The following is a 25,006-nucleotide window of genomic DNA, read 5'->3' as shown; positions in this document are numbered from 1 at the left end:
TAAGACCCCCGTGACAGCGTCAGGTCGTTCGCGTGATACTACTGGACCGTGACAGGAAAGCCAAAACAAAACAAACAGAAATCATGTCGACAGTCTTCTCTTTCCAGACGCAGCTCGTCTCCATCATGGATGCGTTATCCAAAACAGCTGTAATGGAAATAAGCAAACTGGTCGAAATCGAGTCAAAGATGCTCAAGATCGAGATAACTCGCGGGCGCAACGAAATTGCCTCGCTTACAGAGAAACTACAGCTGATGGAGAAGCTGCTTTATATGGCACAGGGGGGCAGGCAGGATGCGACAGAAGTGAGCTTAGTTGGAAGGGACGGTTTAGAAAACGGAGTACTGGAGACTGAAAGGACAAGACTTGAAATTAAAAGGTAGGTATGTTGCTTTGTGTGTATATTATGGAACGTAGCTGTTTGCTGTGTTCTTCTTGCTTGGTGTGTTTAATCTCAGTGTTTTTCATCCTAGTGAAATCCCGTGGGAAAGTTTTTCTTCTGAGACTGGCAGTTTGCATCAAGGTGAAGAGTATGCTGCAACAGAAGTAAGTCTGCAATAACCAGCCATTTATTTCTTGTTATCATAGCTGATTACTCTGTGGCTGATATTTATAATCAATGCCCCCCCCCCCCCCCTCTTATCAGCTTCCAAACCAACCCAAAGAGCACCCAGAACTGGTAGTGGTGAAAGAGGAGCCATGTGAGGTGGACAATGGAAACACTCAACAAGACAGGACAGCTGAAAACAGTGACTATAAATTTGCTTATTATGTCGGATTGCACAGCTGTATGTGAAATTCACGAGGACTTTCAGTAACCATGCTGGATTTGACTTTTCTGCTCATCATAGTTGTACAAAATTGTCATAACCTTCTATCATCAAGGTCATTTCTACAAAAAGAAAATCTGAATTTTAACTTGTACGTCTACTTTCAACAGGAAGAGAAACAGTCACAGACGCCCAGAAGGCTCCAAATGTGATGCAGCGTCCCAAACACATTGCAGACCACCAGCAGCCACTGTTTACTGATAGCTTTGTGCCTCTAAGCTCCCTGCCATCTTTCAGTGAAACAGTGAGGAGGGAAACGCACTGGAACCCACAGCTTACACCTGCCGACACAACCCTAGAAGTTGGGAAAAGCTTGGCTCAAAATATAACCTCCCAAAGCTTAAGTGTGCTCAGAAATATGAAGCTTCATAACTTGAGGAACTCAACCACTAAGAGGTTTGGCTGCTTGCAGTGTGGCAAGAGCTTCAGATGCTTTAGTCAGCTTGAAATACACCAGAGAAGCCATACTGGGGAGAAGCCATTCAGATGCACACTATGCGGAAAGCGATACGCACAAAAAGGACACCTGTATACACATCAGCGTACGCACACTGGGGAGAAGCCGTATCGTTGTCCTGTTTGTGGAAAGGGCTTTATTCAGAAATGCACACTCGATATGCATCAGCGTACACACACTGGAGAAAAACCCTTTGTTTGTATCAAATGTGGCAAAGGCTTTACAAAGAACTGCAATCTGAAAAAACACCTCGCAGTACACCTTGATCCTACTTCAAATGTATATGGTAGTGACTCCAGTGCACCAATGTTTAGTGGGACATTTGTAAATGGAACCTCTTAAGACATCAATCATATGTAACATCTGTATTTTTGTTCTGGAAAATAAAGTTATATTTGTTCCAGAATTGAGTTTTTGATGCTTGCTTTTCAAATGGTTTAATATTTTGGATGCATTTACTGTGTGTGTGTGTGTGTGTGTGTGTGTGTGTGTGTGTGGTTTAAAAAAAAATTACTCTAAGTTACACAGTTGCATATTTACATTTTTAAGTCAGGGAAACACAAGTAAAGCATTTGACAGCATTTTCCTTGGGCTGGCATTACTTGAGATGGTTCAGACCCACAACAGAAATTTGTGACTTGTCCATACCCATCTGAGATTGTGGGCTTAATGTTATGTTTATATTAGTTAATTAAATTAGCTATACAGATATATGCTGTGTGTACGCTATATAATAACTATATGCGGTGAAGAAATGGTTAGCAATGTTGACTCAGAGTAAGAAGGTTAGTGGATCTTCATCTAAGTCCTTCTTGCTGTTAGGAAACATTGCTATCCAGTGGACCACTATGCCATCTATATCACCCATTCACAAAACAATCATAATTAAACAGAAAATATTCTTAATCTTAAAAAAATCTGAATTAAGGATTTTAAAGTGCTTCATTGTTACCACTAGAGGGAAGTGATTCTAATAGAGTGATTTAAAAAGCCATATCAATGAAACTATTATCATGCCAGTTTCTACTATTAACTAACAATCACAAAATGAATGAATGAATGTTCTTCATAGTGACACTCATTTTGCTAAAAGTCACACCGATACTTATCATGCTGGCAACAAAGTTGTGTTGCAGATTTTAACAGTGACCGAGAGAGGGCGCTCAACATTACTGTGTATATTCTAAATAAGTACAGACGCTGTGAGAATAAAATAAAAAGATACATTTATTTGTTATACTTTGCTCGTTGTATGTGAATTCACAGTGGTTCCTTGCCATCGCAGGGCTGTGAATTGCACGGACAGTGTGGTGGAGAGGTTGGCAATAAGGTGTGATTTTAAAGAGATGTCTTTATTTCCACATATATTGTTATAATAGGGAGATAAAACATCTGTGCAGGCAGAAAACATATTCTAATGCTGCGTTGAATTTTCCACTGTGTTGTCTTCAGCAGCTTGGGGGTGGGGGCGAAGAAAGCGTGTTCCCACAATTCCTTGCGGCACAGCTGTACATTTCACATTTGATTAAAGGAGCTGCGTTCCTACGCTGAGAATCGTTTCAATATTTCCAAATACTGAGCCTCGCTGACGAAATGATGTGCGACACCACAAACCGCAGTTTTAGGACGCAGCTGGCCGTTATTCTGGATAAGCTAACAAAGGCGGCTCTGGTTGAAATAGGCAACCTGGCTGATGAGTGCTCCTCCGTCCTTCACACCGAGATATCCTTGCACAAGACGGAGAACGAGGCGCTGAAGAAGAGGTGCTACTCTTTGGAGGTCCAGCTGAGAGCAGCGAGGGGGGCACAGACGTACCCCGAACACGTCAACAACAGCGTCAGTCGCCGGGATCGGCACCCTGCAGGTAAGAAATCGGTGCAGACTGGTACATACCAGGGGGCTTCCACATCCTGCATGATATTTATAGTATGGGGCTAGAATTACAATGGACCGTATAGCTTTATTGCATATAATCTCTTCTGAGATTCTACTCTGCATACTGGTGATCATCATTCTCTAGCAAGTCCCAATGTTGCATGTTTCTCTTCTTCCAGAACAGCACCAACCTGCTCCAGCCATTGATGGAGTTTTTGGGAAGGACTGGTGCATGGACCTGTGGAGAGAAGAGAAGCTGCCCTCTCAAAGAAGAGAACCAGTGGAGACTGCCGCTACAACCAGCATGGGAGCTGCGGTTGGTGAATCAGTTGGAGTCTGGGTTTAAGTTTTGTATTTGTAACAAGCAGCAAACTAGCTGAATGATTGCTGTGTTCATAGCTACTTGTCATTTCTTGTTGGTAGGCAATCAATATGATGGAAAGAGAACCTGATCTGATTTTTGTCAAGGAGGAGATGTTTGATGATTATCCCATTGGACAGCAGAGGAGGCTCACAGACAACAGAAAAAGTAAGTGCATATTAAAAAGACACCAAACACAAGTCATAATCCTGTCCTGTGTGTGTACTGGTTTACAGTGGCTCTCTTTTTAACAGTTGTTGGGATGTTTGAAGAGGACAGCATGCTTCAAAGATCTGTTGATGATCTCCAACTTCACTCGGGGGAATTGAACAACTTCTCTATGACGACTGACAGTGAAATACAGCAACGCGCACAGCCGACAATTATGGACAAATTAATAGACGATGCGGCGATGGGCGCTCTGATTAACAACACAAATCCTCCTTCAGTTGCCACAGAATACTCAGACTATACGAACAGTATTCACATGAACGCAACCAAAGAACTCAACCTTCAGGAAAAACCGGTGAAGCCAACCAAACAGTTTGAGTGTTTATTTTGTGGAAAAATATTCAACTATTTAAGCAGCCTGAAAGTCCACATTAGGCGACACTCGGGCGAGAAGCCCTTCAGCTGCCCAGTGTGCGGAAAGAGGTTTGCACAGAAGACGTACCTGAAACTGCACCAACGTGTGCACTCGGGTGAAAAGCCGTACAGCTGTCCAGACTGTGGAAAAAGTTTTTCTCAGAAAAGCTCTTTGAATATACATATCCGGACACACACGGGTGTAAAGCCTTATAGCTGTGTGGATTGTGGGAAATGTTATGCGTACAAGTATGGTTTAAATCACCACCAGTGTTTTAATTTGTCGGTCAAACCAGAAGCTTTTGACAGAAGTGCTCTCAGTATCACCCACAGTTGCTCATCATCTGCCAACATGTCCATATAACCCTCAACGTGGTTTAAAAACATTATGAAGATTTGAAATACTTGTTCTATTACAAAACCAACTTTAATGCCCATGTGGTTATCATTACTGCTCATTCTTTGGCACGCTTTTAGCTTTGTTACAAATGCAAATTCAGCAACAGCCAACAACAGTATGGAAAATGTGTCCTTTTTTAAATGAGCCATTAGACTGATGGGATTCAGTTTGACAGGTTGGAGTCCCCAAGACATTTCACATCACGCTTAACAAGGAAATGATCAAAAATGAGAGAGAACTTCTGATCCATGATGAAAAAACAAAAAAAAAAAAAAGCTTTGCTGGCTTCTCATCCATGCACGTGTAACATGTTTAAATACCTCATGTTTCAGACCACAAAAGGCTTGCCCAAGCTGGTGGCAAAATAATTACTTTAGGCAGGTTCTCCATGATTTGCACATGTGTAGCATAAACCTTCAAACTACCTCTTCACATCAAAATAGAAGTAGATTAAATCAGTTTGTGTCATGTTTTATATTCCACATATGCCTAGACTTATGTTTAGGCAACATACATTGTTTCTTTGAAAAAAATGTTATTGATATTTTAAAAAAAAATGCTTGTGTTTGTCATATAATATTTGAATGAATTCCAAAAAGTTTCAAGATTAAGTAGTGTTACTGTTTGAAATAAATATTTATATTGTGTTGAACTGTCTTAATGTCCAAACGGAGATTTACAACAAATGTTCCTGTAATAATTGCCCTGAACAGTCTACGCTGACCCAGCTCAGTGAATTATATTTACCAAAGAAAAATCTGTTCCTGAAACTCCTCCCCTTTGTACTCACATGCACGTTCATCGTTATAAACCTTGTAACTAAAACTGACAAATTTGTGAGTTTTGAACAAAAAAAGCAATTTTAAAAAGTAGAAAATGTAAGAAATTATATCATAATGTAAACATTTGCATTTTATTTGTAAAGTCAAAACACCAAACTACTAAAATATTTTTCTTCCATACAAGAGTTTTTAAGCACAACACTACAGACTACAATTTATTACAGACGTAACATTAACTATCCTTTTGCTAAAGTTTTAAAACTGTAGAAGAGGCGTCAAAGTTGATAAGTTACTTCAGTTTGTTACTGACTGACTGCTGCTATCATGTTCTTCACGTGTCTCCTAGGTATGGGCCTCTCGCCTACAACCTCTCGATTTCTATGTGCCATTAAATGATGGTTGAGGTTCACCTTCTGCGTGAAGGTTTTCCCACATTTAACACAGCGGAACGGTCTCTCGCCCGTATGGATGCGCAGATGACACTTCAGATTGCCTTTCTGGGTAAACCCTTTCCCACATAAGCTGCACCTGTGGGGTTTCTCACCTGTGTGGACAACGTAGTGAATCCTCAGAGCTGATGGGTTGGCAAAGCTCTTCCCGCACAACTCGCACGACTTACTGATTCTGTGAGATGGCACTGGAGGCAGGCAGCTGTGTGAGTTTAACTTGTTCCTGTGTGGGAAGTGTTGCTTACAGATGCTGCAAAAGTTTGACTTGTGTGACTTCATGTGGTGTGTTAGAGTGCCCTTGTGAAAGAATGTCCTGTTACATATTTGACAAGTAAATCTCTCTCTGTTTTGATTTCTGGAAGTTTCTGTGTTACGCACATTAAAGTCATCGTGAGACTCTTTATCCACAGCAGAGTCTTTTTCTGTACTGTCTACTGGCATTGTTTGCTGCTCCTCATGGCTGGGCCCAACTTCAGTAGTGTTCACTGCTGGCTCCTGCTGACTTTCCTGAACAAACTGAACATCATCATCATCGTTGTCATCCTCTTCGATTGGAATGATATGAGTGCTGAAAGCTTCTTCTGTATCATTGATGGATACCACCTGCACAGATGGTTCTTCAATACCACCCACCGATACAACCTGTTCCCCATCTTGATCAAAAGACAGACTGCAAGTGCTGCCATCGAACGTGTAACCAACAGAAAGTTGCTCTGATTCCTCAGCCACGCTGTCTTCATGTTCTGCTGCACAAAAGCAAAAATTCAAACACTGAAAAAGCTACTAAAGCTGCTACATCTGCAGGGTATATTCCCCTGGCTAAGTTCTTCTTCCCTCACTTACCTTCTGTGCTGAGCGTTTCTTGCTGGCAGCGACTGACAGCATCCCCCTCGTAGTCTTCCTCTTTGATCTCAGTCACAGTTATTTGGTCAGATAGTGCTGTCACAGACTACAAAACAGAAAACATCCGATCCTAAATTGTAGTTTAATACAGCAATATGTTTGTAACAGTAACGCTTTGTCAGTTGTAACTAATGATGAAATGATCAGCAGCAAATTTTGATATAAAACCAAAACAAAAAGATGCTGTGGAAGATGTGCACGTGTTTAGATTTTTTAATATCATAAATACGCCATATTATTCCAAATGAATTGTTTAGCATTACTTTGTTTACATTTTATTATTAAACACATTTAAAATAAGGTCTGCTTTTCAATGTGCATAAGCAGAATGTGTGTACCCTGGTAATCAGTATTCTATATTAAACCATTTATATATGTTGCCTGTCTGGAAACTCTGTTATAAATTGCTCATAGGCATAAAGACAGCAAATACGTCATACCCGAGTCTAACTTGTTCTCACCTTATCAGGGGACTGTGGTGAGTCTGTGTATCTCTGCAGACTGTACGGGTCTCTGTCTTTCCATAGATTCATGCACCAATCTTTCCCAAAGATTCCCTCTATGGTGGGAGGCCCAGGCACTAAAGAAAGGTCAAACAATAAAAGTATGAAATAAACACACAACGAAATACAAAAGTGATGGCGATCACGAAATCAGATTTGCTTTTGCGAATAAATTCAGCTACCAGCAGCATCCTCGTCTCTGAAGCACATAGTTTGCACACCCACACTGCGATAACTTTTGCACAAACTAGGGGCGTCGCTTCTCACTATAGTCAGCTTGCACTCCAGGCTGTTTACTTTCTCTGCCAGGGCTGAATTTGCAAACAGGAGCTGAGACAGCTCCTGCCGCAGCTCAGCCGAGTCTTCGTCCACAAGTTTGCAGACCTGGCTCAAAGCAGACCTGGCCATCGTCTCCATGATGGACGAGAGCTGCGAGTGAAAAGAGCGGCGGCTCGCCATGGCTGCTGATTGTGGCTACGACACAAACAGCTCAGAGAAAGTATGCTTAAAATCCAACGTGCGATGTCGTTAGCTAGCAAAGAAAACGAAAACGCTCATTGGCTGAACACGTAACTAATCAAGCTAATCTGAGGTAACGATACACACAAAGCGGGACCCAAATAAATGTTGCAACTGTGACGTATTTCCGGTGGATGTAACCGGTCAGCTGCGTTGTATTAGAAAGCTTCCTGGTTTAGCAAATGAAAGCAGAAGCAGCTGACTGTCTCTTCATCAAATTAATTAAATGCAATACGTTTCCTCGCATATCGACGCAGATTTGAGCAGACCGCATCCGGGACCAACGCAGCTGCGAAAATGAACACGGAGAAAGACTTTTCGCCGTTGACGCCCAACATCGTCAGGGCTCTGAATGATAAACTGTACGAAAAGAGGAAAGTCGCAGCTCTAGAGATCGAGAAGCTGGTGCGGGAGTTTGTGGCTCAGAACAACGCCACTCAAATCAGACATGTGATCCAGATTTTAGCCTCGGAGTTTGCCCTCTCTCAACACCCGCACAGCCGGAAAGGGGGTCTCATTGGACTGGCAGCTTGCTCCATCGCCCTCGGAAAAGAGTCGGGTCTGTATCTGAAGGAGCTCATTGAGCCTGTACTCACGTGTTTCAATGACTCAGACAGCCGCTTGCGCTACTACGCCTGTGAGGCCCTCTATAACATAGTCAAAGTGGCTAGGGGAGCTGTGCTGCCCCACTTCAACCTGCTTTTTGATGGTCTCAGCAAACTTGCAGCAGATCCTGACCCAAATGTAAAAAGCGGATCTGAACTCCTTGATAGACTACTGAAAGACATTGTCACCGAAAGCAACAGTTTTGACTTAGTGGCATTTGTTCCACTGTTGAGAGAGAGAATCTACTCCAACAATCAGTATGCCAGGCAGTTTATAATTTCTTGGATTCATGTTCTGGAGTCTGTGCCAGACATCCACCTGTTAGACTATCTCCCTGAGATCTTGGATGGGCTCTTCCAGATCATGGGGGACAATAGCAAAGAGATTAGAAAGACCTGCGAGGTGGTGCTTGGAGAGTTTCTAAAGGAGATTAAGAAGATTCCCTCTACTGTGAAGTTTGCTGAGATGGCCAACATATTGGTTATCCACTGCCAGGCTGCAGATGAGACCAAATTAACAAATGATCTGATCCAGCTGACAGCTATGACATGGATGAGGGAGTTCATCCAGCTTGCGGGCAGAGTGATGCTTCCGTACTCTTCTGGCATCCTGACTGCAGTGCTGCCTTGCCTTTCCTATGATGACAGAAAGAAGAATACTAAAGAAGCTGCTAGTGCTTGTAATTACAGTCTAATGAAACTGGTCACTCCTGAGGATGATGAGGAAGAGGAGGAGGAAAGGCGTGAAAGCACAGGGTCACCATCTAAGGAAAATGACAAGCCCAAAACAGAGACAGACAGCAATGATATGCTGAATGCATCCCAGGAGTCTGTTAGTTTCAGCAATATCAGTTTCTTCACTCCAGCAAGTGCTGATAGGCCTCAGGTAACTCTGGACCTGGATGGCATTGTTCAGGTGTTGGACCGCCACCTTCATGACTCCTCCACTGGCATGATGACCCGCATAGCTGTGCTTAAATGGCTTTATCACCTCTACATCAAGACACCACGCAAAATGTTCCGCCACACAGACAGTCTCTTTCCCATGCTCCTGAAAACTCTGTCCGATGAGTCCGATGAGGTCATACTGAAAGATCTGGAGGTCTTAGCTGAGATAGCATCATCCCCTGCTGGCCAAACAGACCAAAATTTGTCCTGTGACAACGCTGACAATAAAGTGGTGCTCAAGGTACCAGAGAGTGTGAAGCCTGCACAGCAGTCCAGCACAGGATCCAAGGGGGTGGACTCATCCCCCTCCACTCCCAGTATGAACTCTTATTTTTACAAGTTCATGATCAACCTGCTCAAGCGTTTCAGTCTGGAGAGAAAGCTTTTGGAGAACAGAGGAGCTTTCATCATCAGACAGTTGTGTCTGTTGCTTCATGCAGAGAACATCTTCCACTCCATGGCTGACATCCTGTTGAAGGAGGAGGACCTTAAATTTGCATCCACCATGGTTCAGACACTCAACACTATCCTGCTCACCTCAGCTGAGCTCTTTGAGTTGCGCAACCAGCTGAAAGACCTGCGCACTCAGGAGAGCTGTGCTTTGTTTTGCTGCCTGTATCGTTCCTGGTGCCACAACCCTGTGGCGACTGTCTCACTTTGTTTCCTCACGCAGAACTACAAGCATGCCTATGATTTGATCCAAAAGTTTGGAAATCTCGAGGTTACAGTTGACTTCCTGATGGAGGTCGACAAGCTTGTACAGCTTATAGAAAGCCCCATTTTTACATACTTGCGTCTGCAGCTCCTCGATGTGGAGAACAACCCATACCTGATAAAGGCACTGTACGGTCTGCTGATGCTGCTGCCTCAGAGCCAGGCCTTTCAACTGCTCTCCCACCGCTTGAGTTGTGTTCCCAATCCAGAGCTCATGAGGACTGTAGATGAATCCAAGTATATGGACTCTAAACAGCACGTGGCTTCCAGACGTGCCTCTCACGCTCAGGTGGATTACAGTGAGCTGCTCCAGCATTTTGAACGTGTCCAGAGCAAACACCTTGAGGTACGACACCAGCGCTCTGGGCGTTCCTCTGATCACCATGACAGGAAGCTGATGTGAAGTTATTATACCATAGTAGGATGAGATTAAAAAAACAAATATCAAGGAGTGAAATAATAATATGGTTGTAAGATGAGAACTGTTACTGAAGCCAAATAGTATAACAATAGTAAGTCAAATTGTAAGTGTTTGCTAATGAAATACTAGGTAAAAAAAAAATCAAATAATCAGAATATGTATTTAATACAGCACACTACAAGGCAAATTAATAGTTAATTTCTTCTGTGTAAATTTAGTATGGAAAATGTACATAGTTGCTCATAACTCATCTAATATTGGTCATATTAGGCAATATCTTGAGTTCCCATTATACCCTGTCAGTTTGTTTTTCTTTTTAAAGGTAAATTAAACATTCACTATGTTTCGTGTTAAACTGACAATCATTTACTTTAATCATTTATTCTAGAGTTAAATGGTGCACAAGTAATTCACCATGTAATTCAATTTCCACGTGAGCCACTGTATTTCTGTGGTATACTTTGTTTAGTAGTACTACTAGAGTTTATGTTCAGTTTGGCCTTAACCTCACTTCAGCCAGAAAAGAAATCTTTTTAAGATTGACTGCGCTAAAGTAAGACTTCAAACTTGAAGGAGCTGATGAATGGTCTATGCTGTTGTTTTGTTTCACAACAACTTACTTACACACTTTGAGCATTTAATTCTTTTGCTTTTTTTTTTTTGTACAGTGTCTGTTCTGCTTACTCATCAATGCTCTTTTGTCTTTCCACATTTGTCATTCCAATGTGAAAATGATTAAAGTGGACCATGTGATTCGAAACATTTCAGTGTTGTTTTTAAAATGTCTTAAAATAACAAATAATTACTATTTTGTTAATAGTCAGACATTTTCTTTTAGAAAGTTAAGCCAACTTTTGCACCATATTTTCAGTATTTAAATTATGTTTGAAGAGAAGGCGTTCTCAGTTTTGGTCACATTGGGACACTGACTGGGAGTTATTCTGTCATAATAGGCTGTTAATAGTAAAAAAAACAACAACAAAAATCCCCTCTCACCCCTGCTGGCGGTCAGTCCTTCAAGATCATGTCCTCTACCAGAGGCCTGGGAGCTTGAGGGTCTCTTAGCTGTTCCTAGGACTGCTCTCTTCTTAACAGAGATCTTAGATGTTGTTCCTGGAATCTGTCATATAAAACAGAAAATCCTTCTTTTTTGTTTTGTGTCAAAGAATTTATGTGAATTTATAAACAGTCTAGTGTTAACATTACATTACATAACATTACATATATTACATACTTGTTACTATCATTATAAGTATTATTATTGCTATTACTATTACAATTATTATTTTAGTCTTGGTTAATTGCTTTCCTCACTGTTTTTCTATTCTGTTTTAGGCCTGTAAGTGTATTGTTAATACCAAACCTTTTCTAGGATCTTACTTACATAAGGAATTCCTTAATTATTCCCAATGTTAATTAATTCTTCTACCAGAAAATGTATTTTAGTGCTGATCTTTGTACTTGAAAGAGGGAGTGACAGGATACACCCTGGACAGGTTACCAATCTATTGCAGGGGCACCTAAAAACAGTTTTCACTTAATCAATTATAATCATCGTGGCTCATACTTTGTCTTTTTTCATCACATACATACAAGAGGAATATTTTCACTTGTGTTCTTTAAATTTTACATTAGCCTAGCTTGAAACCTTCCTTTCATATGTGTTAATTTGTGGTGAAACTAAAGGCTCTCTCCCACTCTATTTGGCTACAAGGGGATACTTATTTGTATGTAATACATGCACAGTGATACAGATCTTTTTGGTACTGAGTTAAATTTCCAAATGGTGGATGATTGCTGCTGCAATGTATGTGGAAAAGCCTTCTTGACTAAAAGTGTCCTCTCTATTTTAAAGACTCTCGACTTCACACATCCATAGTGGCAAGCACATGGTGACAGATTTTTCCCACTCTATGTAGCTGATCAGGAGTGAACTGTAATACCTTCAAACCTCATCATGTGACTGAACACATAAATCCACAGAGCAAAGCAGCAATAATGTGCTTTCCTAATTATTTTGACCTCATCCATTTAGAAACCATTTACAAGTGAGTATCACTGTAAACAGCTGAAACATGATTACAGAGCAAACTCTTACATGACTGTAGTGTTTATATATATGCAGTATGTGTGTGTTGCTATTAGTGTCTGAACTGCTACCCTGGCTCTGGCATGAGCACAAATCAAATTTTCACTTTGGCATCTCAACAAGAAGGCAGGCGGCTAAAAATAAAATTAACCCACTTTATTTAATGTTCATGACCAAATTAATCTCAAAGTTCACACGGTTTGCTTAGATGTGTTAGGAAGCTTTTTAGGCAAAGGTGGACATAAAAAAGAAGCAACATCTTTTTCACTCCATCACTAATATAATAATTGGACTACAAATTCCTCAGAAATCCCTGTGCCCTTTTCCCATCAACACACTCAACCTAATTTGGGGTGGGTTGATTGTTCTAATAAGAAACAGGCCAGCTTGCTTTTATAGATGTTTAAAATGGACAAATCCACCGCCATGACCACCATGTGACTGTTTGCACACCTTTTTTGAAATATAAGGACTACCATAAGGGATATGGAAAAATGATGTGTCACTTCCTAAAAGCCTCATGTCCAAAGCTAAACTTAACAGAGAAAAAATGTTCCAGTGTTGATGACTTCTTTCTATTTATACTCCCACCCTGAGTCTTATTTTGGACATTGTTTCTTAGTCACCTCTTTTATTACACACAGACTTCAGAAACTTCTCAAATAACTAGAGGCGATAATAACATAAGTGTAATGAGAAGATCACCGAGGGTGCAGCTACTCTATCATCACTATTCTCCCTTCTGTCATCCCTAGGATTATATTATTTGTGCACATCTGAATAGATAAAATCTCTTTGATAAAGCGATGTTTTTTTTCTCAGAGGTGGTGTTTATTTGAGAAAGCACAATCTGCATGCACAACACAACACAGCATGCCTGTGTGAGCTGAGATATTAACACTTATTTCTGAGGCTAAGAAGTAGCCGTCCAGCACATGGGAGTGGCTTTGGATCCTGTCATATCATCAAAGCTCTGTGTAGAAGAATGGCCACCAGACGTGCTCATACTGAGGATGACCTTTCCTGCCCAGTGTGTGGACATATTCTAAGTCAGCCTGTGGTGCTCACTTGCAGACACAAATTCTGTAAAGCCTGTCTGAAAGACAGCTGGGACACACAAGACAGTGGGGATTCACATTCACACTACTGTCCTCTTTGCTGGCGCCGTTCCTCTATGGATCAAATAGTCGTGAGCACTGTGCTCGAGAAGGCCTGTGAATCCTTCAAGAAGGACAGAAGCAAGAATGACCCAGAGGCTTGCAAAGAGCATGGAGAAAAGCTCACACTCTTCTGTGTGGAAGACTTAGAGCCAATTTGTGGTCTATGTGGGAAAGCAGCTGCACACTCTGGGCACCGGCTTTATGCCATCGGGGAAGGTGCCCATGACTGCAAGGTAAGCATGTTAAGGTCACAGGGATACTCAGACCATTTACTTTTTGCAAACATAAGTTGCACGGTTTAATTAGATTTCCTTATCTTAAACATAAATAAATTTGCACAAAACAATCTCTATCTGCAAATGACGCAATGGATAATGAAAAAAATGTTTGTTGATGTATCAGCCACAGTGTTTGCAAGGTAAATGACAAGTCAATGACTACAACCTAAGATTAACAATAAGGTTAAGCCTGTGTAATTAAGGATATGAAAATATTTCAGAAGTCAGCCTCAAAGACTGTTTATCACTTTATAAACAGGTGATGCATCATGTTGTACCTCAACTGTATTTTAATTGAAATCTTGTCAAAAAGAAGAAGTTTTTTCATTACTTTTGACTTTACTCTTCTGAACTTTTGTATTTCTCATAGTCTGATATGCTGATACAATATGTGTGAAGCTTTTTTTCTGACAGTGTTCATTAACATTCTAATAATAGATTTATATATTTGGTTTACTGTTGCTATTGCTGTGCGAAAAGAACTGAAACTTGACTCCCACACGGTTTCTCTGATGCCACATTAACTCTACTCATGCCTTCTTCTGCCTGGTCTCAAGACCAGTAAACATTTAATATTTATCTGGAAAATAAAACTATAGGAGCCTATATTATACTCCTGTTTGGATGCTTGATATTGTTTGTGTCACCAGATAAAAAGATATTTGTCTCTTAAAGCCAATGCTGATGTAATGTGCAGCTTTGCACTGACATGGAATGCTGCCATGAAGGGTATGCAGCAGCTGAAAGCCCCGCTTTGTGCTGGCAGATTGGCCACTTGCCAGAGTGACCTTGTTTTAAAGAGTTGATGGCCTGTCTTTTTTTTTTTTTTTTTTTTTTTTAAAGGAGGAACTAAAGAGTGCACTCTTACCATTGAAAGAGAAATTACAGCTGTACAAGAAGACAAAAATGGTCTGTGAGGAAATGGCAGAACATGCCAAGGTACTGTCGGTTCCATCAGTTCCAAATGTTGCTTTGGACTTCAAAAAGAGCCAAGGTGCGGAAGCAATGATTACTCATCAATCATGTGTCTTTCCAGAACCAAGCTGAACAGACTGAAACACAGATCAAACAGGAATTTGAAACCCTTCACCGTTTCCTTAAAGAGCAGGAGGCTGCCAGACTTTCTGATTTAAAGGCTGAGGAGGATCAGAAGAACTTAATGATTAACCAGACGATTGAAGAGATCAATGGTGAAATGGCATCTCTTTCCAACACCATCAAATTAGTTGAACAGGAGATGTCAACTCAAGATATCCCATTTCTTAAGGTAGACCAGATCAATTAGAACAGCAAGCTGACTGTAATGTTTTTATATATTTGAAAGTATCATTTGATTAATGATCCTCTTTATTTTTACTTTCAGAAATACAAGGAAACAATAAGGAGGTAAGTGCTACCACATCCACTTCAGCTTATTAACAATATTCACAAATTAACTGCTCGAGTATCTTTTCAGAACCTGGCAAAGTTCTCCCGATCCACAAATGGTATCTAGTGCTCTGATTGATGTGGCCAAGCACTTGGGCTCTCTGAAATATAAAGTGTGGGAGAAGATGAAGAGGATAGTCAAATACAGTGAGTTTCAGAAACAGAATTTGTTTACCAGTTTTACTGTCATGCTTTTATGCCAATCACAGCACCAACTTCTTACTTATTTCCCCAAGCTCCTGTGATTCTGGATCCGAACACAGCAGCTAGCTGCTTCATCATCTCTGAGGATCTCGCAGTTGTGCAGAACTCTACCCAGATTTTCAAGCTCCCAGACAACCCAGAACGTTTTGACGTCAGTGCTGAGATGCTGGCCGCTGAGGGCTATTCCTCTGGACGCCATAGTTGGGATGTAGAGGTGAATGACAACACCTACTGGGTGGTCGGGGTAGCCAGTGAGTCAATCAACAGGAAGGGTAAACACATTCTAACACCAGCAGAGGGATTCTGGACTATAAGGTTTCGCAATGGAGAGCATAAAGCCTGCACAGCACCGTGGGAGCCGCTCAACATGACCAAGAAGCCGGATGTGATAAGAGTGGTTTTAGACATGGACAGAGGCAAGGTGACCTTTTACGACCCTAGACAGAGAACACCCCTCTACACCTTCACAGATGTTGTCACGCCTAGAGCCTTTCCTTACTTTTGCACTGCTTGCAAAGAGCATCCACTGAAAATTCTACCCTCACGGATATCCTTATCAACAGAACAGTAAATCAACTTGAAGACATTATGAAATTGTTCTGTAAACTCTGAGGCTCTTCATAATGATCCAGGTTACAGTAGGATATTAAAGTAACCTTTAATTGCTTTAAACAGACACAGTTTAAAATCTTTCATTTGAGTTAAAAAATTTCCAACAGATCCATGATTGTGAATATCTTCCCAAGCTTTACAACTACATCTTACAACAGTAATGAGATTTTTTACACAATAACAGTTACTATATGTGACCTAGTATCGTATGATGAAAATATCACTTCTGTGATTTCGACACACAGTTAAGCTCATATTAAAAAATAAAGTCATTAAATACAGATCTTAGTTTCTTAGTTTCATAAAAGGCACATAAAACAGCAATGCTGGCATATTTGTAAACAAGTGTCCTCAGAAGTTCAGATTTGACAAGTGGGATTAGTTTCCCATTGCAATAAACATGTCAAAGATAAAAATGTCAAGGGTGGGTGTTCAAGCTAGTAACCACATACACTGCATGTTGAACTCTGGTCTCTTAGCCTCATTCATACACACAGCAATAACACAAAACTATTGTTTAAACCTATACAGAATTAATCTTGCAGCACAGTTTATAAACAGGTACATACCATGTAACAAAGTTTAACCTGACTACCCTTTTTTCCTACTCACATTAATGTAAGATTTCTACTCCACTCTATGTGCGGTGATGCTCAGATTTTAAAAATGGACAAAGATGCTATTAAAGGGAATAAATGCCCACACATCATGTTCTGGTGTGTTACTATACAGTGTTAAAACATCATCTGTTACAGTACTCTCTCCATGTCGGAAGCCCGCTCAGTCTCTTCCCTGCAACTGTGGTACATCAAGGCTGAGTGATGCACACACTCCTATATCCGTATATTACTCATTCTCTGAAAAGTAGCTGTTTAAGTAAGGGTCCCTGACTGCCCTGCTAAAGCCTCCAGATCATAAAGACATTCTTCCCTCGACTATAGCGTTGTATAGCTCCTCATTCATGGCCTCGTAACGTGCACCTCTGGTGTTTAAAAAGTAGATCTTGTCATTCGTGAGTCGTGGGTCGAATCCCTCCCTCTGCAGCCTGGTTTTCTGGATTTTAAATGTACCTATACAGAAATATTGATACACACAGATTATAATTTGTTTTCATATGTAGTCATCAGTGGTAGCATAAAACTAAAGGAGCATTTTACCAGTGGTGTCTACATGTGGGGAGATTCTCAGGAACACAGGGCGAGCATACGGAGGAAGAACTCGTTGGATATCCTGCAAGAAATTGCTGCAGTCAAAACTCCCCGTGGCATCTGCAATGGCAGCCATGCCTGCCTTACCTTCCACACCTGGAGTTAAGCATAGAAATAAATAGTTGTAGTATTGAGTTCTTTTAAAATCACTAAACAATAAAGGGGAACTACATAGTCCCAATGCAATGCTAAAGGCAGTTAAGTACATGAACCATTACCTGCCACTGCCACACCATACACTGCAACATCAGTTTGACCCAGAAGATTGCTTAGTATACCCTCAACCTCAGTGGTGGAGACGTTTTCCCCTCGCCAGCGGAAGGTGTCCCCACTGCGATCCCGGAAGTACATGTAGCCCAGCTCATCCATCACTAACACGTCACCTGGGGTGGAGGTAAAGCAAAGTACCTGTGCGGTTTTTACAGCTATTAATCACTGACATGAGTTATTTAAACTTCCAAGTTTTGTTTGAATAACAATTACCTTGAACACTTGAAAAACACAAGTTTAATGTAGCAAATTTTAAAAATGTGATGTGCAAGCTATGCAAGCATAAACAATGACAGGCAGAAAAATGGGTGAAGCTCCCACTACATCGATAATCAGCTGTAGCAAGGTGGATGTCACAGTAAAAGTTTATATATAAACTCTGAAAACAAAACTTTGTGCGAGACATCATTATCAACTTGATCATATGGTAATTTGCTGATTTTGCCAGGTAACAGGGAGAAATGACTCCAGGTGATCTGAATGATCTGAATGAACTTAATCTATTTCCTGCCAAGCCGACTGAACTGCAGTAGACTTCATGAATGTTTGTTTAGAAAAGATGAGGGACAATAATTTCTTTATAGGTGCATCAAACAAAAATTATTCCCAACCTGATAAATAAGCAGAATCATTTTTCTTGAAGACATTGTGAGCGATCTTCTTCTTTGTAGCATCCTGGTTAGCATAGCCATCAAAACGCCTTAATGGGTCTTGTTGGTTGATGCGGCCTACCAGAAGGCCTGGTTCCCCTGCAAGGCATGGAGGACTATAATTTAGCACTCTAAGAAGACCAGCATAGGTCAAAGACTCCCAAAACCCTTCAAGTTGTAACTGCTGTATAGATGTTCAGTACCAGGGCGGCAAGGCACACAGAACCCACGGCTGTCCCGAACAAGTTCCATAGTGTCTTCATCAACCCTCACCAGACGGATGGGGTACACATTGGGAAGAATACGGCTGTTGAATCCACAGGCTCCCACCTGGCAGGATAGAATTAGCTAAACTCTGATCCAATTAACATTGTAATAGTGAGGACATGCATGTCAAGTTACATGGTAGTTGCTGACCTTGCCATCCATGTTAGCAATGCTGCAGTTGCACTCGGTGGCCCCATAGAACTCGCCAATCTGCGCCACCCCAAAACGCTCCATGAAGGCTTCCCAAACACTGGGGCGCAATCCATTTCCCACAGCAAGCCGTACTTTGTGTTGCTTCTCAGCTGGCCGCACGGGCTGAGACAAGAGGTAGCGGCAGATTTCCCCAATATACTGCACCACCTACAAGCCGAGGGAAGAAAAAAAAAATCTTATTGTTCAAAACCTCATGGTTTATGAATAACTTCAAAAAAACTATTATAAATGCCATACTAATGAAATCAATAGGTGCTTACAGTGCAGTTGTACTTAATACAATCTTCCCAGAAGCGGCTGGCAGAGAATTTTTTCTTCACTACAACAGTGAGGCCGTGGATCAGACACTGGCCAACTCCAATAATGTTTCCTGGAAAGAGAAGAAAACTTGATCAAACCTTGAAGGTGAAACTGTAGTCATTAAAAATCTGTAGACTAGCACCACATACCTGCTGAGTGATAGAGAGGCAGGCAGTCATAGACAATGTCATCAGAGCGCATGCGAAAGGCAAAATACCCAAAAGCAGCAATTCTGTAATAGCTGTCAAAGAAAACAGAGATTCCCAGATAAACATTAAATGTATTAACTTTGAAGAAAGGTGATTTTTTTTTTCTTTTGGTAGTGATTCTTCAAGAAAACATACCGACTGTGAACCACAATGGCAGCCTTGGGCAATCCTGTGGTCCCCGAGGTGTAAATATAAAATAGGCGGTCTGCAAAACAATAGAATATAGCATAAAAATGCACCCTGCAAATTTACATAGTGTTTTATTTACTGCTGGGATGGCATTTTGGAAACCAATGCATTAAAGAACTGAAAATGCAGACATCGTTTCTACTTTGCTTAATATTTCCCTTTGCAATTTCATCTGAACTGTTATGTAAGGTATATCTGAAGCTCACACCTTTAATACTGGCTTATATGTTAATTCATCTAAGACAGATTTACCACTGGGCTAGGAAATGGTTTATTAATATCCAGACTGGACAGTGCAAGCAAGTCACTCTTATCTGCTCCAGACAGCTGTCTAAGAAAAATAAATGCAACTGTCATAAAATGACTCGCATTATTAGCCAAGTATTTTCCTTATCAGGCTTGAGATATATAATTACTGGAAAGTAATTTTAGTTTTGAAATAGCAGTGTGAGAAAAATGAATTACTATGGCGCATACACTTTGGGAATTCAGAATCAACCAAGAACCAAAGGTTAACAGCTACACACACTGTAAGGAAATTGTTTAAGAAGGCATTTGAAATGGAGTCACTCATTAACATACAGATTAAGTGTCAGAGTGAGAGCTGAGTTTAGTGAGATACTCACCATTCATTCCTTTAGGGGGAACACAAGGCGAAGGGGAATGTTTAGGTGCAGCAGCTAAAATAGGGTCCAGAGGTTGAGCAGCAAGACAGGCTAACTGTTCTGCACTGAGGTCTCCTGTACAAAATCGTACCATGGACTGGCTCATGGTGGAACTGATGTCCAACATAGCTGGCATTCAGGAAGAAACATAGTTAGATATAAAAAGGGGATATAAGTCAACTCAGTTCAGACTCTCTAGATTGTATGTGTGTGATCATAAAGTTGTCCAACACCATTAGATGATTTTAATTCAGCTAGTGCTCTTCACGGTCATAACCTTGGGTAAATAATTCACCACAATCTGCTATTATTAGATCACTTCTGAACACTTATGTTTTGATCACTTGGTCTTCTGGGATTCTCATTCGCCCTTTAACTTGAATTCCATTTTGGTAAAGGGGAAAGTTGCAGGGAATCTAATCACATACTTGTGTATGTACAGCCAAAAATTCCTGGCATTTGCCAGTTTGACACAGTTGCTGATGTTTTCTCTCTGTGCAAGTTTGAGATTCATGGGATCCATGCCACTTGTAAATGATCAGAATAGGACCTCCACTAAGTGATTTAAAAATAGCACTGGAAACTAACTAAAGAGCTCAAGGTCGCACAATTGAAGGAGAGATCAGCCAAATTCATATCAGGTATTGTCTCTGGCTTTTAGAAGTTGTATTTAAACTGCGTTAACTAGCTTCACCAAGAATTTCACTGGCAGCATGGATGCCAACGACAGGTCCAACTCGTCTTACATTTCATAGGCCCTGTCATTATTATTGTTTGTTTTACAGCAGGCTGAGGGTCGCAGATGTGGATACTGCCAATATTGTTGTGACGGTGCTGGACTCCCTTGTTGTCAGAGAGGCGGATGTTGTCCAAGATAAGGACAATTCTGGACAATACCCTCCACCCACTCCATGAGTGCCCAGTCACAGGAGCACGTTCAGTGAGAGACTGAGATTACCTAAATGCACCACTGAACCACACAGGAAATCATTCCTGCCTGAGGCTCTCTCTCGGTACAATTTCTCCATCTAATGCACAGTACACAGTGCAATAGTTAAAGCCTTAATATTTGCATATGCTCTACAGTGACAATAACAAAATAAAGTTTTACAGTTTAAAGTTTAGAGTACAGTGTCACTCATATATTTAATCTCTGTAATATTCTGGATATTTATAATTGAGCTATTTCTTATACTTTGTAACTTTGAACTAATCTAAAATATTACAGTCTGTTACTGTTCTTATTGTCTTGGAGCAACTGTAACTACATCATTTCCTTAGGGATTAATAACATATTCTAAAACAGATTGAGTGTGAACAACGACACCACCTAAGATGACCATCTACTATACCGTTACAGATATCAAGCAAGGAATCTGTAGCTGAGACTAGCTGTATTGTGGGTGCAAACATAACACCTGTCCCTTGCTGACAGTATAATACTGCATCACAGATTTATACAAACAGCTCCATTTATACAAAATTAAAACAAATACTCATTTTATGATCAGCTCTCTCTACATCATCTCTACATTCTTACCATCCGCCAGCTCAGCTCCGAACACAATCGCCCGTGACTCTGATACCCCGATACAGTGCAGAAGAGGATCACAGCGGAGACTAAAGTTGATGAGTGCAGCTTCCACTCCAACTTTGGCCAAACCCAGCCAAAGTGCCACCTGTAATGGCCTACTTTCCATGAAAAGGGCCACAACATCTCCGGAGACCCATCCTTGACCTCTCGCCCAATGGGCGACTCCATTTGATATCTCATCCAGCTGGGTGAAGGTCCACATTTCTCCTGTGGCCTCATAGATGAGAGCTGGTTTATTTGGGTGGAGTTTCACTGTCTGGGCGAAAATGGAAGGAATATTGCTTCCATGGTGCATGTAGCGCCATAAGGCCAGCTTCACTCTCATGAGCACATACAAGCCACTGGGGGAGTGTGACAAGAAAAATCAGGTCTAAGCACAAAGATGTATACAGATATACACGCAAATGAGTCACAACTTGATGTAGATGTCGTTAACTTACTTGAGGTCTCTCTTGGCCGTGCGTGCTGCAATGTAGAAGTATTTCCAGCTGCTTGTGCCTAGATATACCCCAAGACCTGCTGCCAGACTCCAGGGCCAGGACACCCCGAAGAGACGACACAGTCCCATGGACCCCAGAGAGGCTGAAACACTCGCTGCATTGTGCATTCTTGTCACAGTATAAAAGGAGAAAGACGAAGCGTTTAGCAGAAAGAAGTGGCTTGAGCTAAAGCCTACATGAGTTCCACTCTGGAGGCTTAAAGTACTACAGTTGCAGGTCAGTACACACGAGAAACTTTTGCAGGTTGTAACTAACGCATTACTCCACTGAACGGAGATTACGTTTTTAAAGAGAATTCAGCTCAAATTTAAGCATCGTGTGTGAACAAGCGGCATTTAAAGAACCACTGTTTACTCACAAACTTTAAACGCATAACTTACCTACAGGTCAATTAGACAGAAGCACTGTCACCTTTCACCCGATAACCTCGCAGGTCGGCCCGCCTTATTATTTAGAAAACTAGCGGTATTTCAAATCGTCCTTCCGTTTGTTGGGAGCGTCGAGAAAGTCCCCAATGAAGCGTTTTCAGGAAAATCCGTATTATTTTTTTTCCAAGTCTTAGCACACTTTTACTTCTTACAGCGCAGTTGTGCTCAAGTATTTATTAGTTTATTCAAAGTACATCTATAAATATGTCAAACATACGTTAGCGAGTCCAGTCACGTGTCCTCTACGAGCCTGCGATTATAATTTGTGCCCAAGTGGCACAAATGTGAATGAGAACAGTTAAACTCCAGCTGAATGTGGCTATTTTCTGTACTCCATATTGAACAGAGTCGCTGCCACAGAAGCACCACCCACCACGGGCGTTAACCTTCTCCTGCAGGTCCGCTATTTGTTAAACTCACTGCTTGTCAAGCTTTTCTCAATTTTGATTGGTCAAAACTAATACCGCCCCATTGGCCAATCTGCAAGTAGCTGCTATTGATGACAGAACCGGTACAGACTACTAAATGTTGTGAAATGTAGTTCAAGTCCGCCTCCATCTCTTATTCACTAACTGCTTGTGTAAATAAGCTCTTGGTTTGTTAATAAATAGAAAGTATCTATGTTCTCTATACAAAAAGTCCATGAGTAATATAGTTAATGCAAATAGTGGAACTATGTTCTTGTCAGGGTCCATCTCTGTCCACAAACTCTGAAGAGCACTGTCTTCCTCAGTAAGATGTAAACCCAGGGGTCTAAGATCTGATTCCAGGAGGCTATACGTAAAGCCACATAGATGAGCTTTTGAGCTGATGTTCCAGGGCTTTGCTTGAGCTGCATCAGAAGAATTTGGATCTAAAATGTAGGAGAAAAATGAGAAAAAACAATTATGATGTGTTATTTATTCTTTGTCCCTTTTTATTAATCAGATCTAATATTAAAATAAATCATATCTAAATTATTGTAGAAAAAAAGTCTTCAGAATAACAAAAGCAGCACTCACAAGGAAGGGGCTCCAGCAGACACAGGAAACAACAGTGATGACTACCAGTTGCGCCATTACCTCTATATCCAATGAAAAAAACAGCGAAGAAGATGATGTACGTGATTCATGACGACCAAAGCGGGTTGTGTGGTTTGTTTGACCATTGGGGGTCTTCATTCTGGCATGCACCAATGAAGCAACACTCATTATGTTGCTGAACAGGGAAAGGGTGAGCGCAGTGAGGCCCAGACATGAGAAAATCAAAGCCAGGTAAGTGTCAGCTGCAAAACATGGAGAAGTAACTCTCAAAAAACACCAGGTGCATGGATATTGGATAGTATAAGTCCCTACTTTGAGTAAAGGCAGAATTGCCAGAACAAGTGCAAGAGCAGAAAGGAATAACACCACCCGTACCACATGAGCCACAGTAATCATATTAAAACGACAAAATGGCTTAGTGATGGCCACACAGCGCTCCACTGCCATAACACAACCAAACAGCAAAGGGCACAGGCCAAAAAACACCATATTTGTTCCAAAGACATCACATAGTTTCATAGTATACTGATGATTCATGTGGAGATACAGTGCAAAGGAACCTAGGATCACATGACCTCCGAGGTCAGCCAAAAGCAAAGCCACTGTTAGAAGTAGGAATGGTGCTTTGGACTGGCGGCAGAATCTACCACGAGACTTAGCCAGGATGCTCAGTGCAGCAAGGTTGGAGATGGTGCCGAATAACATTGTGAAGCAGGATATTGCTAAGCCTGAATTGCTCATGGGAGGTGGGACGCTACTATTCGGCTGGCCACATGTCTGATTCAGATGGCAAGTTGTCATCATTTCCATTGATACCTACAAAAAGAAAAATTATGAAAAAGTTTAAAAGAACATGCATTAGTTAAAGTCTACAATTTTTTAGCTAATTTCAACCTGTTTTGCCATCTAGATATCTCAAGTAAATTGCAGACAACAACACATCAGAGAAGTTAAAAACAAACAAACAAACAAAAACTCAGTAGATACATGCTTTACTGGGCAGCTCAAAGTAATAATAAGTGGTATGTAAGAAATGTCTTGCCAAGATCTCCCCACAATCACGTTTTGCTTAAATTATTTCAGTAGAGGGGAATGTATCTAAACATATAGTATTATTTCTATGTAGTAAATTGCCATTAACTTACCTTCAGACTCCTTTGATGAACACTCAAAAGGAATGAAGGATGATGAATGTGCCTCTTGATAACACAGATGCCTCATGTACCAAATCACAGTATGATCACAGTTGCCTACGATTATTTACTTTCATTCCCCTCCCCTAATTTTTTTTCTTGTCCTCTGAAAGCTCCTCTTCCTGCCTGGTCTACCTTTCTCTTTCTCTATCTGCAGACAGGTTTCTCTGCATAC

General features: G+C 41.0%; 7 protein-coding genes across 9 annotated transcripts; 4 read left to right on the top strand and 3 right to left on the bottom strand.

Moving 5' to 3' along the window:
• The first annotated feature begins 16 nt into the window (after window positions 1-16).
• On the top strand, window positions 17-1,702 carry LOC146576323 (uncharacterized). Its single transcript, XM_085271512.1, has 4 exons — window positions 17-379; window positions 474-546; window positions 647-749; window positions 941-1,702. Exons 1-4 carry the CDS (start codon window positions 84-86, stop codon window positions 1,627-1,629), a joined length of 1,161 nt encoding a protein of 386 aa, XP_085127638.1. The 5' UTR covers window positions 17-83; the 3' UTR covers window positions 1,630-1,702.
• Window positions 1,703-2,779: 1,077 nt separating this feature from the next.
• Window positions 2,780-5,414, top strand: LOC146576322 (uncharacterized). The gene is made up of 4 exons (XM_085271509.1): window positions 2,780-3,151; window positions 3,342-3,478; window positions 3,586-3,691; window positions 3,778-5,414. The coding sequence occupies exons 1-4, from the start codon at window positions 2,881-2,883 to the stop codon at window positions 4,470-4,472; spliced, it is 1,209 nt and encodes a 402-aa protein (XP_085127635.1). The 5' UTR covers window positions 2,780-2,880; the 3' UTR covers window positions 4,473-5,414.
• Window positions 5,409-8,221, bottom strand: LOC146576321 (uncharacterized). 2 transcript variants are annotated; one of them, XM_085271507.1, is made up of 4 exons: window positions 7,328-8,221; window positions 7,104-7,222; window positions 6,583-6,688; window positions 5,409-6,485 (listed from the first exon to the last, which is right to left on the bottom strand). In XM_085271507.1, exons 1-4 carry the CDS (start codon window positions 7,602-7,604, stop codon window positions 5,593-5,595), a joined length of 1,395 nt encoding a protein of 464 aa, XP_085127633.1. In that variant the 5' UTR covers window positions 7,605-8,221; the 3' UTR covers window positions 5,409-5,592. The 2 variants fall into 2 exon arrangements, with proteins under 2 accessions (XP_085127633.1, XP_085127634.1); XM_085271508.1 differs by having other exon boundaries at window positions 5,409-6,482; window positions 7,328-8,220.
• vac14 (vac14 homolog (S. cerevisiae)) lies at window positions 7,785-11,105 on the top strand. Its single transcript, XM_085271505.1, has one exon. The coding sequence runs from the start codon at window positions 7,962-7,964 to the stop codon at window positions 10,332-10,334; it is 2,373 nt and encodes a 790-aa protein (XP_085127631.1). The 5' UTR covers window positions 7,785-7,961; the 3' UTR covers window positions 10,335-11,105.
• A 2,321-nt stretch (window positions 11,106-13,426) lies between these two features.
• On the top strand, window positions 13,427-16,163 carry trim35-13 (tripartite motif containing 35-13). Its single transcript, XM_085271502.1, has 6 exons — window positions 13,427-13,834; window positions 14,723-14,818; window positions 14,916-15,146; window positions 15,243-15,265; window positions 15,336-15,454; window positions 15,544-16,163. Exons 1-6 carry the CDS (start codon window positions 13,427-13,429, stop codon window positions 16,080-16,082), a joined length of 1,416 nt encoding a protein of 471 aa, XP_085127628.1. The 3' UTR covers window positions 16,083-16,163.
• slc27a1a (solute carrier family 27 member 1a) lies at window positions 16,153-22,967 on the bottom strand. Its single transcript, XM_085271501.1, has 13 exons — window positions 22,569-22,967; window positions 22,129-22,296; window positions 21,635-22,029; window positions 20,056-20,223; window positions 19,376-19,445; window positions 19,181-19,272; window positions 18,992-19,101; window positions 18,669-18,878; window positions 18,455-18,581; window positions 18,213-18,350; window positions 17,550-17,714; window positions 17,281-17,427; window positions 16,153-17,193 (listed from the first exon to the last, which is right to left on the bottom strand). Exons 2-13 carry the CDS (start codon window positions 22,293-22,295, stop codon window positions 17,036-17,038), a joined length of 1,947 nt encoding a protein of 648 aa, XP_085127627.1. The 5' UTR covers window position 22,296; window positions 22,569-22,967; the 3' UTR covers window positions 16,153-17,035.
• Window positions 22,729-24,884, bottom strand: ptger1c (prostaglandin E receptor 1c (subtype EP1)). Of its 2 annotated transcripts, XM_085271503.1 has the most exons (3): window positions 24,784-24,884; window positions 23,618-24,454; window positions 22,729-23,469 (listed from the first exon to the last, which is right to left on the bottom strand). In XM_085271503.1, the coding sequence occupies exons 2-3, from the start codon at window positions 24,446-24,448 to the stop codon at window positions 23,290-23,292; spliced, it is 1,011 nt and encodes a 336-aa protein (XP_085127629.1). In that variant the 5' UTR covers window positions 24,449-24,454; window positions 24,784-24,884; the 3' UTR covers window positions 22,729-23,289. The 2 variants fall into 2 exon arrangements, with proteins under 2 accessions (XP_085127629.1, XP_085127630.1); XM_085271504.1 differs by lacking the exon at window positions 24,784-24,884 and having other exon boundaries at window positions 23,618-24,544.
• Between the last annotated feature and the right edge of the window lie 122 nt (window positions 24,885-25,006).

This window comes from Mchenga conophoros, linkage group LG4 (assembly GCF_057382185.1).
Source record: "Mchenga conophoros isolate Kocher_MC1m ecotype Shallow Benthic linkage group LG4, M_conophoros_male_GT1.1, whole genome shotgun sequence".
Taxonomy (NCBI): Eukaryota; Metazoa; Chordata; class Actinopteri; order Cichliformes; family Cichlidae; genus Mchenga; species Mchenga conophoros.
The sequence above is the reverse complement of the archived record's forward strand: the minus strand, read 5'-3'. Positions and strand labels throughout refer to the sequence as shown.

Bases quoted from the DNA above. Each gene is read 5' to 3' on its own strand.
- slc27a1a (XM_085271501.1), bottom strand. From the start codon at position 22,295: ATGCACAATGCAGCGAGTGTTTCAGCCTCTCTGGGGTCCATGGGACTG. The intron at 18,351-18,454 runs GTACTGAACATC...CATGCCTTGCAG, and splicing joins CTGTGTGCCTTGCCGCCCTG to GGGAACCAGGCCTTCTGGTA. The intron at 17,194-17,280 runs GTAAAATGCTCC...ATTTCTGTATAG, and splicing joins CCCACATGTAGACACCACTG to GTACATTTAAAATCCAGAAA.
- LOC146576322 (XM_085271509.1), top strand. From the start codon at position 2,881: ATGATGTGCGACACCACAAACCGCAGTTTTAGGACGCAGCTGGCCGTT. The intron at 3,152-3,341 runs GTAAGAAATCGG...CTCTTCTTCCAG, and splicing joins CCGGGATCGGCACCCTGCAG to AACAGCACCAACCTGCTCCA. The intron at 3,479-3,585 runs GTTGGTGAATCA...TCTTGTTGGTAG, and splicing joins CAACCAGCATGGGAGCTGCG to GCAATCAATATGATGGAAAG.
- ptger1c (XM_085271503.1), bottom strand. From the start codon at position 24,448: ATGGAAATGATGACAACTTGCCATCTGAATCAGACATGTGGCCAGCCG. The intron at 23,470-23,617 runs GTGAGTGCTGCT...CCTACATTTTAG, and splicing joins TCTGCTGGAGCCCCTTCCTT to ATCCAAATTCTTCTGATGCA.
- LOC146576323 (XM_085271512.1), top strand. From the start codon at position 84: ATGTCGACAGTCTTCTCTTTCCAGACGCAGCTCGTCTCCATCATGGAT. The intron at 380-473 runs GTAGGTATGTTG...TTTTCATCCTAG, and splicing joins ACAAGACTTGAAATTAAAAG to TGAAATCCCGTGGGAAAGTT. The intron at 750-940 runs GTGACTATAAAT...TACTTTCAACAG, and splicing joins AGACAGGACAGCTGAAAACA to GAAGAGAAACAGTCACAGAC.
- vac14 (XM_085271505.1), top strand. From the start codon at position 7,962: ATGAACACGGAGAAAGACTTTTCGCCGTTGACGCCCAACATCGTCAGG.
- LOC146576321 (XM_085271507.1), bottom strand. From the start codon at position 7,604: ATGGCGAGCCGCCGCTCTTTTCACTCGCAGCTCTCGTCCATCATGGAG. The intron at 6,689-7,103 runs GTGAGAACAAGT...TCTGTTTTGTAG, and splicing joins CACCACAGTCCCCTGATAAG to TCTGTGACAGCACTATCTGA. The intron at 6,486-6,582 runs GTAAGTGAGGGA...GCTTTTGTGCAG, and splicing joins AGAAACGCTCAGCACAGAAG to CAGAACATGAAGACAGCGTG.
- trim35-13 (XM_085271502.1), top strand. From the start codon at position 13,427: ATGGCCACCAGACGTGCTCATACTGAGGATGACCTTTCCTGCCCAGTG. The intron at 13,835-14,722 runs GTAAGCATGTTA...TTTTTTTTAAAG, and splicing joins AAGGTGCCCATGACTGCAAG to GAGGAACTAAAGAGTGCACT. The intron at 15,266-15,335 runs GTAAGTGCTACC...GTATCTTTTCAG, and splicing joins TACAAGGAAACAATAAGGAG to AACCTGGCAAAGTTCTCCCG.